Genomic DNA, 18,124 nt, shown 5'->3' with positions numbered 1-18,124 from the left:
CATATGCTGACATTTAATTGTAAACTGCTTAGTCATGTTAGTGCTATATTATTTGGTCTCAGTCCGGTGGAGAGTTGTCTCATTAGCAATCATACCATTACTCAGATATTGCTCACACTTCAAACGGCTGTTTTGCTCATCGCTCCTCCTTTTTCGTGTGAAAAAAAATGGTTTATTAAACAGGTAAACATTGAAAGAAGACTTTAGCGGGGCGCTCTGTTATGGCAGTCAGATCCCCCAAATCCCATTTATAGAAAGTTGTGGAATCACCATTTGCTACCACAAACGGATCGAAGTGCATCCCTCCCCGACGACATGGAAGAATCTGGCGACTGACATTAATCATTGTTGCCTAACCATTTGTGATTCATTTGTGCCTGTAATTTTCCCTCTGGAAGTAATTAGAAATATATTATCCGGCTGGCGTATCAAGTCACTGAAATGCGTCCGAGATTACTCGGACTTCAAACAGCTGTTTTGCAAGACAAGCTAGGCCCATGAGCGTAGGACGTCAGAGTAATCTCGGACGGGCACAGGTCAAATCGTCTCCTATAGAAAAATTCGACATCTGATAATGTCGATAATATATACATATGATTTACTTTTTAAATTGTTATTTGGATGGAGAGTTGTCTCATTGGCACTCACACCACATCTTCCTATATCTATATATGAAACCATTACAGACATACATGATGCAGTTGTCGAGTTGAGTAGAACATTCCTTCTGTCATGAATGAGGGGAAAGTGGGGGGTTCATGAATGGCTAAATCTGAGAAATCTCGAACTACGAAGTGCATGTAAAATATAAGCAAATCTACTTACCTGTATGAATAGCGTTCTATTGCGAATATGTTATTGTTATATCAAAAAGATGATAAATTGCGGCATACTGCATGGCCAAAGAAGTGTTTTTCGTCCTTCCCCTTGCAACCATGTCCACTTCGCCGATTTTAAACATTCTTTTTACATGACGTCATGCGGGTGGGATTTACCGCAATTAGCGTAAAAAAAATAGTGCAAGCGCTTTCAGTATTAAACATAAGAAAATCTAATATATAAGAGAATATTAAAAGGGTTATCTATTTTAATAACTTTTCAAAAAATATTTATATCGGTATTAGTGATTCTTGATAATTGATTTCTTTTCATGTTTACTGTGTCTGCACGAATCTCTACGCATGATGGTAAACCACCTCTTACGTCATAATATCCCTGACGTCATTAGATAAAGTGTTGGGAAGAAACAACAAACGGATTTTTGTTGTTGTTTTATTTTTTTGCATTACACAAAATTATGCATTGGAGTACATCTATAGAAATTCGGCCAACGGTATATCAAACAGAACTTGAAGGATTACTGCATTTGGATATTTTGCGATGTCTGCACTCCTACAGTTTTGGATGCCAGCATCCAGCTTTTTCGGGATGCCAGCATCCCGACAATAAAACGGGATGCCAGAATCCCAATAAAACGGGATGCCAGCATCCCAATATAGCGGGATGCCAGCATCCCAATATAGCGGGATGCCAGCATCCCAATAAAACGGGATGCCAGCATCCCAATATAGCAGGATGCCAGCATCCCAATATAACGGTATGCCAGCATCCCAATATAACGGGATGCCAGCATCTCAATAAAACGGGATGCCAGCAAGTCAATAAAACGGGATGCCAGCATCCCCAAAAAATAAAAAAATAAGTTTTACAAAATATATGCAAAACTAGCATCCCAGTAATAGTAAGATGCGCCAATACCTTATTATTTTCACAACAGCATCTACATCAAATTTTAATGCCAGAAGCATATAAAATAAAACACACAGCATACGTACTATAAAAAGATGCTACCTTATGCAAAATATGAAAGCAATTAAAAAATTGAGAAATACTTTGAAAAATAATTCTAAATTAGCATCTTTTCATTGAAATATGCTATTTCCTAGTTATTTCACGGAATGTATGAAAAAAACTGTACATGAGAATTTGAAATTTTAGTTGAGAACTCATTTAATATAACTACTGGAATATTCGGGTTATCTTCGCTACAATTTATGATCATTGTCGCTTGGTATTGATTTGTTTTGTAATTATGCATATTAAAAACAAAATCTTGATTTGATATTTGCCGGGCATATTTTCTTTCATAAATGATAATTAGATCCAATAAAGTTTCAGACTAGCATAGTAAATGGTCTGCTCGTGTCTGTTTTATGTGATTATTTTGTTTTATTTCTTTTTTTTTTAATTATCGAACAATGAGTCTGTGCTTATACTATATTAATTGTATTCAATGAAGGAATATATCTTGTTTGAAGGTATGAAGATACAGTTTGATATTAAAATACAACACAACTCTGTGAATTTATACGCCAAACATGTTCGTTCATTATATTTCTTGCATTTTAAAAATACAGTGATTTAACACAATAAGTCAAATTCATTGTCGAAAATTGTCTCTTATAATTTTTGAATGAAAATATGAATTAAGTAAGCAATCTTTGATATTGTTTATTTGACATAACACTAGGTCACATGAAGGGTTTTTTTTATATTATAGTTTCAGCTCAGCGATTTTATCCAAAAGAAATCAAGTGGTATCAAACTTATAAGTCGAAAACGATTATACAATACAATGTCATAAAACTAGAAATTCAAACCCCATAATACAAACCACAACAAAGTTAAGTCTAAGCAACCCAAAGCCCACCAAAAAAACAGGATAATCTTAGGCTCTCCGAAAGGGCATTAAGATCCTGTTCAACACAAACCCCACCAAAAACCCGAGATAATCTTAGGCTCTCCGAAAGGGTATTAAGATCCTGTTCAACACAAACCCCACCAAAAAACCGAGATAATCTTAGGCTCTCCGAAAGGGTATTAAGATCCTGCTCAACACAAACCCCACCAAAAACTGGCCGAGATAATCTTAGGCTCTCCGAAAGGGTATTAAGATCCTGCTCAACACAAACCACACCAAAAACCGAGATAATCTTAGGCTCTCCGAAAGGGTATTAAGATCCTGTTCAACACAAACCCCACCAAAAACCGGGATAATCTTAGGTTCTTCAGATCCTGTTCAACACAAACCCCATCAAAAAACGAGATAATCTTAGGCTCTCCGAAAGGGTATTTTAAGATCCTGCTCAACATGTTGTACGGTCATGTGGCTTATATTAATACAAACTCGGGGATTATTTTTTTTAGAGGTAAATCATGTTTTATTAATAGTTTGTTAGTTGATAAATCAAATACCGGTACCTTATCCGGCCTCGTTAACCGTTAGTAATATATAACTCGGGGATTATTAAGTCTATTCGGTAGGTCACAAATGAGGTTAGACATAGGGTATACCCATTTCCGCGTAGGTATGGAATGCTGCGGTATATCCTAGAAATCATCATTATTCTACACGTTAAACAAAATTTCACTCTTGTGAAAAGTTTGCCATTCTCTTCCGTACTTTGATTCATTGATTCCATAATTTGATTCATTGGGATTCATAGTATTTTATTCCGTTTTACGACCTATATTGGGGTTTCTGTTACAGATTGCGACTTGGATGGAGAGTTGTCTCATTGGCCCATATACCACATCTTCCTATATCTATCTCCATGTGGTTATTTAACAGTGAAATGTTTCCATCCATTTGGCAGAAATACGATATCTTATTCCACAAAATATTAAAATGCGTACTAATTCACGACACATATATAATGTTTTATATTTTAGAAATCAATAAGACAAATCGCTGTCACCACACCCTAAACAGTTATCATTTCAAAACGATAGAAGATTACACAGGTAAGAAATATATATATATATAATAACTATTTCTCCGACACAATTGTATTGCAACATATATGTCAGTTCAATTGTTATATTAAATATTGTTAAAATTTCAAAAAAAAGTTCAAAGAATGCAACTCGAGAAATTGCGATTTAACGGTTATTTGTGACTTAACAATGCAAATGTATGTCGCAGCCACATAATGTATAAATTAAAATTGAGAAAGGAAATGGTGAATATGTCAAAGCGACAACCACTCGACCATAGAGCAAACAACAGCCGAAGGCACCAATGGGTCTTCAATGTAGCGAGAATTCCCGCACCCGTAGGTGTCCTTCAGCTGGCCCCTAAAATATGCATAATAGTACAGTGATAATGGACGTCATACTAAACTCCGAATTATACACAAGAAACTAAAATTTAAAATCATACAAGACTCACAAAGGCCAGAGGCTCCTGACTTGGGACTTCCAATTTACATTTCCAACTGTTAATTATTAGAAGTTGCAACTGTCAGGGGGAAGCTTGTGACATTTGGTTAGTCTGTTCATAAGTTCATTTGATGAAGACATAATCTTTCTATCAGTTACTGATAATGTCTTTTGTTAATTTATGAATCATTGTCCGTTTGCCTAGTTTTATCGTGACATCGGACTCGGACTTCATTTAAACTGAGTTTTATTGTGCGTATTGTTTCTTTATTCTACTGTGTGACAAAACTGTTCATGAAAATCACTTCCTTCTTCAGACCAACCATCGAGTTCAAATCATTAAACGTAAGTTCGCTGTCGGATAATGTGGGCCGCACGTGCTAGCTTCATATCAGCAAGGAGGTTATATACCTCCGTGAATAGCACATAGCCGAACTTATAATCTGGTAGTTTGAGAACTTGCGAATAAGTAATAATTTTTCATCTTGGTGTTGTTGACCGTTGACGAATATCTTTATATAGGTAACAATTGAGTTGTTTCACGTGTTATAATCAAAATGTTGTCCATTACTTGCATTATTTTATACACCATGCGAGAAAATGGTTTTAACTTTTTTAAAGCTCTCAAACTACATTCTTTAGAAAATTCAAGAGTTGGTTATACTGTATCCTTCTTGGTTTTTTTTTGGAAAAAAAATTCTTACGGTTGCAGTAAAATTAATACATGCACGAACTTTTTTATTCTTTTTTGAAATGTACGGAATGCATCGCACTATCATAAGTTGCGACAGTCCTTGTTCGTTTGTGGGTTAGATATTTGTAGGGAAAAAAGAAGTATTTTTTATTATTTTATTGGTTTCGCCTTGCGTTGCGACAGACATAGAAATACCGTCTGTCACTCGGACGAATTCAATATTCTGCGCTGATAACTTAACATAAGTGGTACCTTTGATAACTATTTACACCATTTGGTCGATGTCACTGCTGGTGGACGTTTCGTCCCAGATGGTATCACCAGCCCAGTAGTTAACACTTCGGTGTTGACATGAATATCAATAATGTGGTCATTTTAATGAATTTCCAGTTTACAAATCTTTGAATATTTCGCAAAACTAAGGATTTACTTATTCAAGGCATAGATAAGCTTAGCCGTATTTGGCAAAACTTTTTGGAATTTTGGATCTTCAATGCTCTTTAACTTTGTACTTGTTTGACTTTATAAATACTTTGATATTAGCGTCACTTATGAGTCTTATGTAGACGAAACGCGCGTCTGGCGTACTAAATTATAATTCTGGTACCATTGATAACTATTTACACCACTGGTTCGATGCCAATGCTTGTAGACGTTTCGTCCCCGAGGGTATCACCAGCCCAGTAGTCAACATTTCGGTGTTGACATGAATATCAATAATGTGGTAATTTTTATAAATTTCTTGTTTACAAAAATTTAAATTTTTCGAAAAACTAAGGATTTTCTTATCCCAGGCATAAATTACAATAGCCGTATTTGGCACAATTTTTTGGAATTTTGGATCCTCAATGCTCTTCAACTGTGTACTTCTTTGGCTTTATAAATACTTTGATATGAGCGTCACTGATGAGTCTTATGTAGACGAAACGCGCGTCTGGCGTATTAAATTATAATTCTGGTACCTTTTGATAACTATTTACCTTAGCCGTATTTGGCAAAACGTTATGGAATTTTGGATCTTCAATGCTCTTCAACTTTTTACTTGTTTGACTTAATAAATATTTTGATATGAGCGTCACTGATGAGTCTTATGTAGACGAAACGCGCGTCTGGCGTACTAAATTATAATCCTGGTACCTTGGATAACTATTGTTTCCCTTATCAACGAACGGCATTTGTTATGATTGCTTTGAAATTCATTTCATATGTTGTTGTTGTTTTTTGTTTTTTTATATATCAACACAGTATGTGGGGAGTTCTAGATCATTACTCACTTTGAAATATATCATTTACCGGACTTTGCTTTTAAAGTACTATTGCACCTACATTTCAGGATGAATCTTTATAAAGGTTATACCAAAGGCTAAAATCAGCAGGGTCTTGGGAGATAGGGAAAGTACTGACAATTTATTTTTACCGGGTTTATGTATTTGAAAGTAGGAACATTTGGAAAAAAACCTTGTTAGCGATACCATGTTTACATATTATTTATTACAGATTTAAAAAAAAAATGCTGCTAATATGTACAATGCAGGGACGATTTGAACAGTGTCTCATATTCATATTTTTTGGATACTTAATATACATTATATTTCCGTTAGATTAATATGATCTATAAAAGACAACATGAGATTTAACAGGGAAAATACTCGTTTAACAATACTGAGCAATTAAGAGTCACGATAAAGGGGACTGAGTAAGGAAACAAAAAGAAAGTGAAAAAAAGAAAGCTTATCAATTAAGCTATACAGTGCTATTAGACTGAATAGCGATGCCGTCAGCATTTTCTTTCCTCCATCTAGATAATGAACGTAAAAGTAACCGAACGCTAAAGATGATTCAGATTTCAAAAGACGAATTAATAAGAAATGCAATATCGCCGCTAGGATAATTAGATACAAATTTTATACAATAATAACGGATGGTACCTGTGTGTTATATTAGTAGTTATATATGTATAGAATTCAAGGAATTCTCCATTGTTTGGTAGTGTGAAACGTTCTTGAATCTGAGTAAAAAATATTCAAAGTTGTCTGCATATTCTTTTATAGAACGGGTATGCAAAGAATGTTCTACCATTGGGGATTTCCCCTGACGTTTGCATCTTTGGTGATAGCAGGTATCTATATAAAAGCTGCATATTACTGCTATAAGTGTTATCATTATACAGGATATTTAAAATAACGCATGTTGCCTATAGTTGCTTAAATCCACTTCTTTTGAACTTTGATAGAAGGTTGTCTCATTGGCAATCATACCACATCTCCTTATTTCTATATTTTAAACTTAAACAAAAAAACGTTGCTTTTTAGCTATGCCATTTATTTCAGCACTGATTAGAAAATAAAGATAAAATTCTCGGTACGAGTGTACTCAATTTTTGAATATAGTTCCTTTTAATTAGAGTGTATTTTTCCTTAATTTTGTTTCTTTCCTCACTCATTCCTTAAATCTTTTTGGGTGGAAATGAAAGAAGAGAGGTCAAATAAATTTTTGGAGGTTGTATTTTAACTGATTTTGATATGGAATGAGTAATTAGGTCAAGTGCAAAAAGGTGATATTTACAGTTTTCGGAACATCTCTTGACTTGTCAATAGGGGTATGGATGTGTATTGGCTAAATTTGTAAAAGTGATTGCTTCAATATTTCTGAATTTTGGATATATATTTGGACTATGACAATACATTACACACACAAAAAATTTGACAAAAGTGCATGGTGCAATTTTTTTAATGATGCAAAAGGTTATAAAGAACTGATAGAGGAATTAATTGTGGTCTGTGGCCACTTGTTTGAATCAGTTTTTTTTCTTGTAAATTTGATTAGTCAATCCACAAAACAAAATATGTGTAATATTTAAAGGACACGTTTTTGCAACAAATGATCCGCATTATCATTTGAAGCAACTATACTCCTCATGTGCTTATTTATACTTTTATTCACGTGCGGCAGTCGTAATACAAGATATTCTCAGGAATAATAAAAAGAAGCTTTTGGATAAACGTTCCGCTATATAGATTATGTCTTGTCACAAATCTTAGTTTTGCGATTATTATCAACGCATCTATCCCATAAAGTTTGTTTTGTTTCATATCTTGAACAACTTTTTTTTTGTTTTGATTTGAGCGTCACTGATTTGTCTTTTGTATACTGTAAGCGCGTCTGGCGTACACAATTAAAGCTTTGTATCTTTGCTGAGGTTTTTTTTTTTACATTGTTTCAATCCTCAAAGGTAATTAATTGATTAGAGCAGAAGGATAAAGATATTATCGACCGTTTTACTGATGGTATGTACCTGCATGTTTTTTCATAATATAAAAATTGACAATGATTGCCGGTTGAGAAAAAAAAACTGACAAAAAATGTTTTAAGCTTCCCAATTGTAAACTTTCCGTTTCTATAAAGCAACACTCCATCAGCGTCTGTATAGGTAGTATATATCTCAAAGTTGATAAGATATTCCAGAGCTTGCATGTACTTTTCTATCATAATTTCCTTGATTGCCTTCTAACAAGGACGCATTTAACGAAAGGTTTTCAAGCTGTCCAAATGAGTCATTCATTCAAGACAATATTCGAACGTCACAATAAGTGGGCTGAACACAATGTAATATCTGTTCCACAGATGACGACGGATAGTTCAAATTATCGTAACTACAAATCCGTTCATCTTAACTCGAAAGTGACATCACAGATAAAGACTTTTAAAACTTACGCGAGGAACACGGCGAGTATCATATCTGGAGCAGGATCTGATTACGCTTGATAAGGACCCGAGATCCCCCATGGTTGTGTCCGTGTTGATGAGTCTGTAGTTTTCTATGTTGTGTTTTGTGTGCTGTTTTTTGTCGACAGTGTAGAAGGTGTTGTCATGATGTCACAGAAGTAAGTATTCTTTTGCAATTGATACCCATGCACCTTTCAAGTAGTTGACAATCTATCGACACCCGCTACAAGTGAATTCACTTATTATCTTCTTATAAACTTAAAAACAGGAAAGAGGTGCACAAGTAAGACAAACAATATGTTAATAACTACCCAGCTTTCACTATTTATAACTTAAAACAGTTACTCAATACCGGTCAACCAACATTTTATGATTTCCTTAAGATTAACAGGATGATTGCAACTTCATCATTTGGAACTCTTGGTTTAATAGCTCCTTTGAGCGCAGCAACCCTATATCAAACAAAAAATGATAGGAAATACAAGCCCGGAAATATCAAACAATTGTGATATGTATACTCCGTATGCAGTTGCTGCTTGAATGATACTACATAAAAATGGAAAGTTTGCCATTAAGAAGCTAAACTCATCTATTTTCTCGAAAAAGTTTTGTTTTAAACCGACCGTCATTGTTAGTTTCTAGATTTAAGTCAAGATATGAGGCAGTCTTGTGAGGATATGATTGAAGCTTTAAATTTTCTGATAGATAACATGTATGTACGTTTCGGCGATAAAGTGTATCGTCGCCGGTAGTAGGTGTTCCTATGGGCACTAACCGTGTCCCTTTAATAGCAGATTTATTTCATCACTGGGAAATTATCGTGTCAGGGATTTCGATACCATAAATTACTTCAAACTTTTACTAAATTCTTTCATAGATACAAAGATTTGATTAGTAAATTTGGCTGTAGCTGTATTCCACATCATAAATTTTACGGTAATATTTTACCTAAAGCGAGGAAAACACTATATGATCCGTGTAAACTCATCCAACCTTTAAACAACTTATAAGTAATGGTTATCGTACCAATATTGTAATTAGATCTCTGAATATTTTAATCTTTTGAGGTGGGATTTATAGAGACACACACACGTTAATTTTAGAAGAAGTTGCTCCTCACTACGTATCATACTACCTGTCGATACATTTATTTTTTGGCATTGCACAAGTCATGTCTTCTCTGACTGTTCGTGACGTTAAAATGTTAAATCCCTGGGATGTGTTTTAGTTGATTTTAGTCTCTGATGCATGATTTTTTATTATTAATTGTTTTTTGCTTTTACCTAGCTGCCAGTAAACGCGAGTATTCTCAAATCGCATTTTCTTGTTAATTCGACCTGTTGATACTTTTTATAATGTTTTTTTTATTTATTTTATGTTTATATGGATCTTGTCTATATATCAGCTTTGATTATTTGGAATATCTACTAATTTTCATTTCTTCGTACTACATTTGTATGAACATCAAGATTATTCTCCTTAAATCTGTACTGGGAAGTTTTAGCTAGCTCTAATTGTATAGTTTCATTGTTGATATTAACCTCAATTTGTGTCTAGTGTTAAATTGTGTATTTATATGACAGAACTTTCTGAGTATTCCTAATTAGTGGAAGAATTGTATACACATAAGTAGTATAACTAAAACGACAAAGTTGATTTTCATTTACCTGTAGATAATATTAAAACCTATTTATTTCAAAAGTGATTATTTTCGATGGGTTAAATATTTCGCGGTGGTGTCTTGCCATGGCTTTGTTTGGACTTGTTTGCTTGCTTTTTGGCGTTGAATGTTTGTCCCTATTATTTTATAAACTGTGCGTTTGCATTCAAGCATCGCAGATCAAATTTATTCGTTCATAGTGTGTCAATTTACGTTTTTTGATTGAGTTAAGCCTTCAAATTGATATTCAATCGTGTGGTTTTCTATGCTGTGATGTTATGCTATGGTTTCAGAAAAGGAGAGAAGGTGTGGTGCCATTAAAACGTTTAATCCCGCTGCAAATCTTTGCACCTATTTGGATCTGATGTACAGTAGGTGTCGTTTGTTTATGTAATTTATACGTGTTTTTCGTTTCTCGTTTTTTATATAGATTAGACCGTTGGTTTTCACGTTTGAACGGTTTCACACTATTAATTTTGGGGCTCTTTATAACTTTTTGTTCGGTGTGAGCCAAGGCTACGTGTTGAAGGCCGTACATTGACCTATAATGGTTTACTTTTATAAATTGATATTTGAATAGAGAGTTGTCTCATTGGAACTCACACCACATCTTCCTATATCTATTATCTGTATCTGTTGTATCCTTTTCTCAGGGTGATGTGATAAATGCGTTTGATTTTTTGTTTTTCTTTTATAGTTGATGTGTTAAGGGCCTCACCTTTAGTTTGTTACCTGGATTTGGTGTTTTTTTTCAATCGATTTATGAATTTCGAACAGCGGTATACTACTTTTGCCTTTATTCAACATAGTCACCAAGTTTGAATTATTTAGTGAGAGAACATCATCAATATAGAGGAAAGTAAAACTAAAGAATACTCGTACTCCAAACGTAACACATATGTTGTCAATTAAAAAAATGATGCATATTGATAATGCTACTTTCAGAGATTTTTTTTTGTTTGGATCAGAGTACTTCTCACAAAGTAAGATCGTACCTCCCTAAGTGAGAAGATAATTATTAGATCTAGATCTTTCTCTATTAATTCCATCAAAACCTTTGATTCTAATGCAATTAGTTTGTAACGATAATTTTCATTGGACGTTGAGAAATATTTTGAGGGGTTAGATTCCACGTTCTACCAGTCCGTAATAAGAAAGCCACCATTTTGAATTCTGGGATATGTAATTTCTCAAAAAATAAACAAGATATTCACATTTTGAGCCTCAAAATCTTCTTTTAGTCTATATTGAAACCATTTAGAAGCGTAGGAAAAGTAAAAATATGTTTAGTATTCATGTTTGATATCCAGAGTAAACACATGACGTCACATTGTATTCAAATGATACATATGTTATAGTCATCTCTCATACCGTTATCATTTTAACAGTGATTTTTTTTTATCAATGTCGTTTTTGGTTCTATTCCCTATATACCGTAAAATATTCATGACAACTTTTCCATACGGTTTCATACTGGCTTAATAAATACATAAGTTGAAGAAAAATTTATGCATCATAGATACATAATAAAATTGAAATTTTGTATTTGCGCCACACATGTGTTTCGTCTATAAAAGACTCAGCAGTGACACTCGAATAAAAAAGTTAAAAAGGCCAAATAAAGTACGAAGTTGAAGGAAGATCATTGAGAACCAAAAATTCCTTATAGGTAGAAAAGCTCTAATATTTAAAAAATTCAAAGTTTTGTAAACAGTTAATATATAATTATGACCATATCAATGATAATTCATGCCACCAAAGAAGTTCTGATGCTGGGCTGATGATACCCTCGGGGAATAAAAACCGACTCCACCAGCAGTAGCATCGACCTAGTAGTTGAAGATATAATCTTAGACATGTCATATTCTTGGACTTGCAGTATGAGTTAGTCATGCCTATCCTGCTTTTAAAAAGGCTTTGATTACTGAAAATGTAATAAAAGAAAAAACTTTTATGAATACATCTATAGCTTGTAATTGGGTATTTTCAGAAGTGGGCCTACTGAGTTCGTTCTGATATTGTTGTTGAAATTAGTACGGTCGTGGTCTTAAACATTTCTAGTAAGATTATCGTAGTGACACTAATAAATTAACCAATCATAATACTCCGCTTGGTGTTTCTAAAATAAATTTTGTACTGAGTAAAGTTTATGACTGAGGGACCAGATAACTTAATAGTATGTGTTTTATGAATGAGGAACCAGATAACTTAATAGTATGTGTGTTTATGACTGAGGGACCAGATAACTTAATAGTATGTGTTTTATGACTGAGGGGCCAGATAACTTAATAGTATGTTTTTTGCAAAGATATATATATAAAAAAAACACAAAAATACTGAATTCCGAGGAAAATTCAAAAAGGAAAGTCCAAAATCAAAAGTCCAAACACATCAAACGAATGGATAACAACTGTCATATTCCTGACTTGGTACGGGCATTTTCTAATGTAGAAAATGGTATATTTCACAAATGCATGTATGTTACTTCTGTGAAAAAAAGATTAAACAAAACCATTTTTGTTATTTCGAAATATAAATAAACAAATATTAAGAAATGGAAACGTTCATTGTTTCAAACATTCAAAATGACATTTTACAATTGTCTGTCGAATCACGTTTAAATGTCATATTCCAAACATAAAAAATGATGGCATTTCAGATAAAGGCCTGTTTAATAAATTATATTGATATATACATTTGTCATCCAGAACAAACCTTCTGTAAAGTAAAACGGCCATCCATTAATGTAAGTATTTAATCTTTTGTCATATCATACTGGATTGTTTTAACATATTAATTTCTTATAACTTCAATAATTATTTAAACGCAGAATCTGAATTATTGCAATTAAGTTAGCGTAAAGAAAAATGTAAGGTTGCGTTATATCTCTGTTATAGTTCTCGTAGGTTTAATGCCCAATTATTCTTTTTAATAGTATACAATCACTGTCTGTCTAACAATAATTTATTTTGTGATAACTCATACTAAGAGCTAGGAAGGAACGAAGTTTATGTATTTTTGATCTGTCTGTAGGAGTCGAATGGTATTTAATGAGAGGACTGGTTACGATGCTCGACGTTCAAGTTAAGGAACTCCAATCTGAAGTGCTCTTCAAAGCCTTGAATATCTGACTATGTGGTATGGGCTTTGCTAGTTATTGAAGGTCGTACAATTGACCAATAGTTGTTAATTTCTGTGTCATTTTTGTCTCTTGTGGAAAGTTGTCTCATTGGCAATCATACCACATCTTCTTTTTTATGTTCACAATAAATTAATAAGTAATTTTAATTATCAATTTTCCAGCCTAACATAAAATCTTATATAGAATTGAAATCAAATCTAATTATGTATAATCATATATAATGAGAGAAAAAGGTAAAGTCTCACAAATACTGAATTCTGAGGGAAAATTCAAAACAGAGAGTCAAATGGCCAAATCAAAATCTCAAACACATCAAACGAATGGATAACAACTCTCATATTCCTGAAAAATCCTTTTTAATTTTAAAAACAAGTTCAATGTCCTGACCCAATTCAGAAATAAGAATACCGCACCCACTGCTTATAGCGGAATGACATTCTACGACATCAAAAAATATCAAGGTTAGAAAAAGCGAAGGAAGGAATACAGATTTTCACCTTAGATTAAGCATAATATAGTGTGAACATAGAGCTCTAAGGTTTACATAAGTGTCTCGGGTTGATACGGGTGTGATATTAAAAAGGCCATTGAATATTGTCTATTCATCACGAAGACAATCGATGGGTAAATCAATCCACCTGGTCTTTTTAATGATATTCACAGTAAAACTTTTACTGCGCCAGCTGTGTCGGCATCAGGTTAATTATCTGTGTACAGTTTTATTCTAAGCCTAAAAAATTAATTATATTTTCACACTTTCATACATGTCTTAGTCTTATATAGCCGACCGATCTGTTGTAAAATAAAACTATATGCAGGTGGTGCATGGAAATATTTTTCTGAATATATTCATAACATGTAAGTATTACAAGACATAATAAGGCGTTGTTTGTAGAGTTCGTAAAATACAATCCATATAAATATATTGATGTTTGTAAACTGTTGTCTTAAAATTGGTAATATTCTGTTAATATGAGTATCATTGTATAGTTATATGTATTCAGAAGGTGCCGATGGTTGAAGTTTGCCATAACCAAAGATTTTAGCCAGTTGATTTCGTTCTTAATTGTTTGGCTTTTTTTTAAACGAGGATTTTTATAGTAAACTAAACGATGTGTTGTTTTCTCACTGATGAAAAACCGTACGTCAACCTATAACGATATTGCATATATTCCAACACTTTTTAAACCTATGTTTATACGAAAAACAGACAACTCTCTGTTTATTTTGCAGATGCATCCTTATTTGATTCATATAGTTCTGCAATGCAATTTTCAATCCATACTGAATCATATGAAATGAACGACCTCGAAACGTCCACATATTCTGTAATTATGAGGACCTAATTTGCATATCTGCAAAACTTCTCATCTGTTACGTCGAGTATATTTATTATTTGTCCATAGTTTTAGAACAATTTGTAAAAAGCCCATGTTAATATGCATTTTCTGAGCTATTTTCAAAGTGCATGATGACAAATTATAAAAAAATACGAGTGGTTTGGTCTCTATAACTCCTATAAGATTTCAAATGTTTTACCAAATAGGTACAGATTTGGTAATGAGAGTAATTCGGTACAGTGACATTAGCTGTGTAGATAGCAGTGCTTTGGTTGTTGCGGACACTAGTCCATGCTGCTTCATTCGCAATTTTACCAAGTCCCCTTATTGTATATGAAAAAAAATCCATTAATGAAACTTATAAATCTATATCAAATATGTGCAATACACAGATCTGCCTTTTTTTCTAATTTCAGATCAAAATGTTGATACAAATAAATGAATCAAAGATAGAAGAAAACCGTACAGATACTAATGCTACCGATTTGTCAAGAAAAGAGTACAGTTGGAATATCTATATCGAAACAGTTATTCTCAGTGCTGTTTTTGTGGTAGGCATAGTTGCAAATATCCTTGTGATGAAAACTAATTTCCAAGTCAAGACTAAATTCGCTCGTCAGATAATGAGTCTGTTCTTTAGTGTAGCCATAACCGACATTACTGTGTGTTTGGTCCGTATTGGAATCCTGATTTGTATATTGTTTCATCCTGACTGGGATGATGGTTCATTTGTTTGTTTTCTTTGGTATATGTCTTTGGCAATTGTTGGAACAGCTATTTGGGAGAAACTATGTGTAGGGGTTCAGAGGTTATTCATCTTGAAAGCATTTCCGATGTTCAGAAAATATTGTACTATCCCGCTGATGGTAGTATTGATTGTTGGTATATGTCTGTCCCAATGCATCATTCATGCGGGGACATTCATTGGATTCGACATAAATGTCAGATATGATAATAGACAGTCTGGGAGTATTTGTATAGATCAAAATAGAATACTTCTCGAGTCGCTTTTCTATAGAATAGTTGTTCTTGGTGTCTTTACAATAGTACCGCTTGTTCTTGCTATTTCTTGTCATTTCTGGATCGTTCATATAATATTCAAAGCAGGACAGACAAAGCTTTCGCAATTCGATGATCGAGAAGACTTTATCAAAATTACAAAAACAGCTTTGATTCGAAGTTTTGCACTCTTTGTTTGTTTTGTGCCTTTTCTGGTAGTAAATCTTGTCGATCCTTATCATGACGTTATGCCCGGACCAATCCACCGATATTCAGACTATTTTCTTTGTGCACATTCTGCCATTAGTCCTCTCATTACATTACAAGACTGTGATTTTGGGGATGATACGTCAAATCGGAAGGCAACACAACAACGTAGAAACAGTATGTCGGCATTCAACAGCAGTTTCCGTCGGATAGGAGTGAGCGTTATTACGTCAGAGAATCTCAAAACAAATAAAAACAGTGACATGTGCACTTAGATGTAACCAATCAGGAGAAGAGTCACACAACAAACAAAAATGGAAGTCAGAATAGTGTAGCAAATGACGAGAGAATTTCGTTTGATTTGTACGTGTAAATGTTCGTTTGATTTGTACGTGTAAATGTTCGTTTGATTTGTACGTGTAAATGTTTCGATCGTTGATCTTTTTGTTTCCAAACAGACAAGAAACAAAACTATATCACCTGTTTGTGCTGTGGTATTTCTAGCCACCTATTGTACCATGCTTCATTGTAGATATTTGTATTTGTAGTTTGCTTTTATAAATTTTTTGTACATTATATTAATTTTTGTATATGTATATTTTATAACAGTTTACTACACGAAACTGATCAAATACATTTTCCCGACTACAAACCCCACTTATCTGGGTAAAGTGAGACTATCAATTAATATTTAATCTTTCGAATGCAAGTAGAATAATTAATTTCATTTCTAAACATACCTTTCATACGACAAACCTGTCGTAATTGTATTTGCATGAAGTGTAATCTGTGGTATGTAACATAATATGATTAAATTGTCTATATAAGTATTTTGAAAGTACATTCGAATGAAAGTCTATGTAGGATAAACGCCAATTGCAAAGCCACACGACAAAACATTTAATGAGAAACATCCAAGTTGTCAATAATACACAGGTGTAATTATATCATGTTAAGATCTTGACTACACAGGTGTAATTATATCATGTTAAGATCTCGACTACACAGGTGTAATTATACTATGTTAAGATCTTGACCTCTAGAAACATTTCCAATTCAGACTAAAATAATATGTTACGTTCTTTCTATCTTACCACTTATTTAATTAAATTTATATTACGGATCAGTAGCAGATAGTCTTAAAATTACAAAAGAGAGCTACTAGACAGTTGAATAGAGGATAAAATGTTTGTGATTACATCTTTAAGTTCATAATAAAAAAAAATTGATGTCCCACAATTATCTTACTAGCAAGTTTCATTATGTTTCAAAAAAATCCACACCCCTTGAGAAATACTGTTCAAGGAGACCTCATTCTTCCTATAACACAAAATATAATTGCTCAAAATTCATGTATGTATTCTGGACCAACCTTATGACACAATTTACCTACATCGTTAAAAAATATAACACATGCGAATTATTTCCATTTACAAAATAACAGTTCGGTATTGAAACTAACCCTGTGAAAAATTCAAATATTGATAATAAAATTGAGAAAGGAAATGGTGAATATAAGTTCATCAAGTTTATTTTTTCATAATATTTTATACAATTGCATTGGACATTATTATACTTGTCTTTTATACTAATGTATGTCATGTACATGTTTGCACTTTTGTTTTTCGACGTTTGTTGTTGAAGTTTATCTATAATGAGGGACTCATTACTGTGTAATCCTCTTGAATAAAGTATTATTGTTGTTATTTTAGTTCTGAATAAATTAAACAGCAGTTATCAAAGATCCCTCAAGGGTGATTGAGATCTTATTCTGATCGACCGTAAAACCCTTGACATAATTGAACACCAGGTGACTTTTTGTGATGTTAAAGTTCAGTGTATGCAACCACTTTCAATCGAAATAAAGGTGTAAAATCCGATGTCTCCTTATAAAAAAGTAAAGCCACAAAATACTGAACTCCGCTGAAAATTCAGAAAGGAAAGGCCCGAATCAAATAGCGAAATCAAAAGCTTAAACATATCAAACGAACGGATAACAACTGTCATATTCCTGACTAAATACAGACATTTTCTTATGTAAAAAATGGTGAATTAAAGCTGGTATTATAGTTAGCTAAACCTCTCACTTGTATGACAGTCGCATAAAATTCAAGTATATTGAAAACGATTTTTAA

At 33.2% G+C, this 18,124-nt stretch overlaps 1 protein-coding gene across 3 annotated transcripts; it reads left to right on the top strand.

The window, feature by feature from the left end:
• Positions 1-3,730: 3,730 nt before the first annotated feature.
• LOC134709791 (5-hydroxytryptamine receptor 4-like) lies at positions 3,731-17,695 on the top strand. 3 transcript variants are annotated; one of them, XR_010106045.1, is made up of 3 exons: positions 3,731-3,804; positions 15,200-16,925; positions 16,998-17,695. XR_010106045.1 is itself a non-coding variant. In XM_063569935.1 (2 exons), the coding sequence occupies exon 2, from the start codon at positions 15,206-15,208 to the stop codon at positions 16,262-16,264; it is 1,059 nt and encodes a 352-aa protein (XP_063426005.1). In that variant the 5' UTR covers positions 3,731-3,804; positions 15,200-15,205; the 3' UTR covers positions 16,265-17,695. The 3 variants fall into 3 exon arrangements, 2 of the variants coding, with proteins under 2 accessions (XP_063426005.1, XP_063426006.1); XM_063569935.1 differs by having other exon boundaries at positions 15,200-17,695; XM_063569936.1 differs by lacking the exon at positions 3,731-3,804 and adding an exon at positions 14,232-14,301 and having other exon boundaries at positions 15,200-17,695.
• The last annotated feature ends 429 nt before the right edge of the window (positions 17,696-18,124 follow it).

The sequence above is a fragment of the Mytilus trossulus genome, chromosome 3 (assembly GCF_036588685.1).
Source record: "Mytilus trossulus isolate FHL-02 chromosome 3, PNRI_Mtr1.1.1.hap1, whole genome shotgun sequence".
Taxonomy (NCBI): Eukaryota; Metazoa; Mollusca; class Bivalvia; order Mytilida; family Mytilidae; genus Mytilus; species Mytilus trossulus.
The sequence above is the reverse complement of the archived record's forward strand: the minus strand, read 5'-3'. Positions and strand labels throughout refer to the sequence as shown.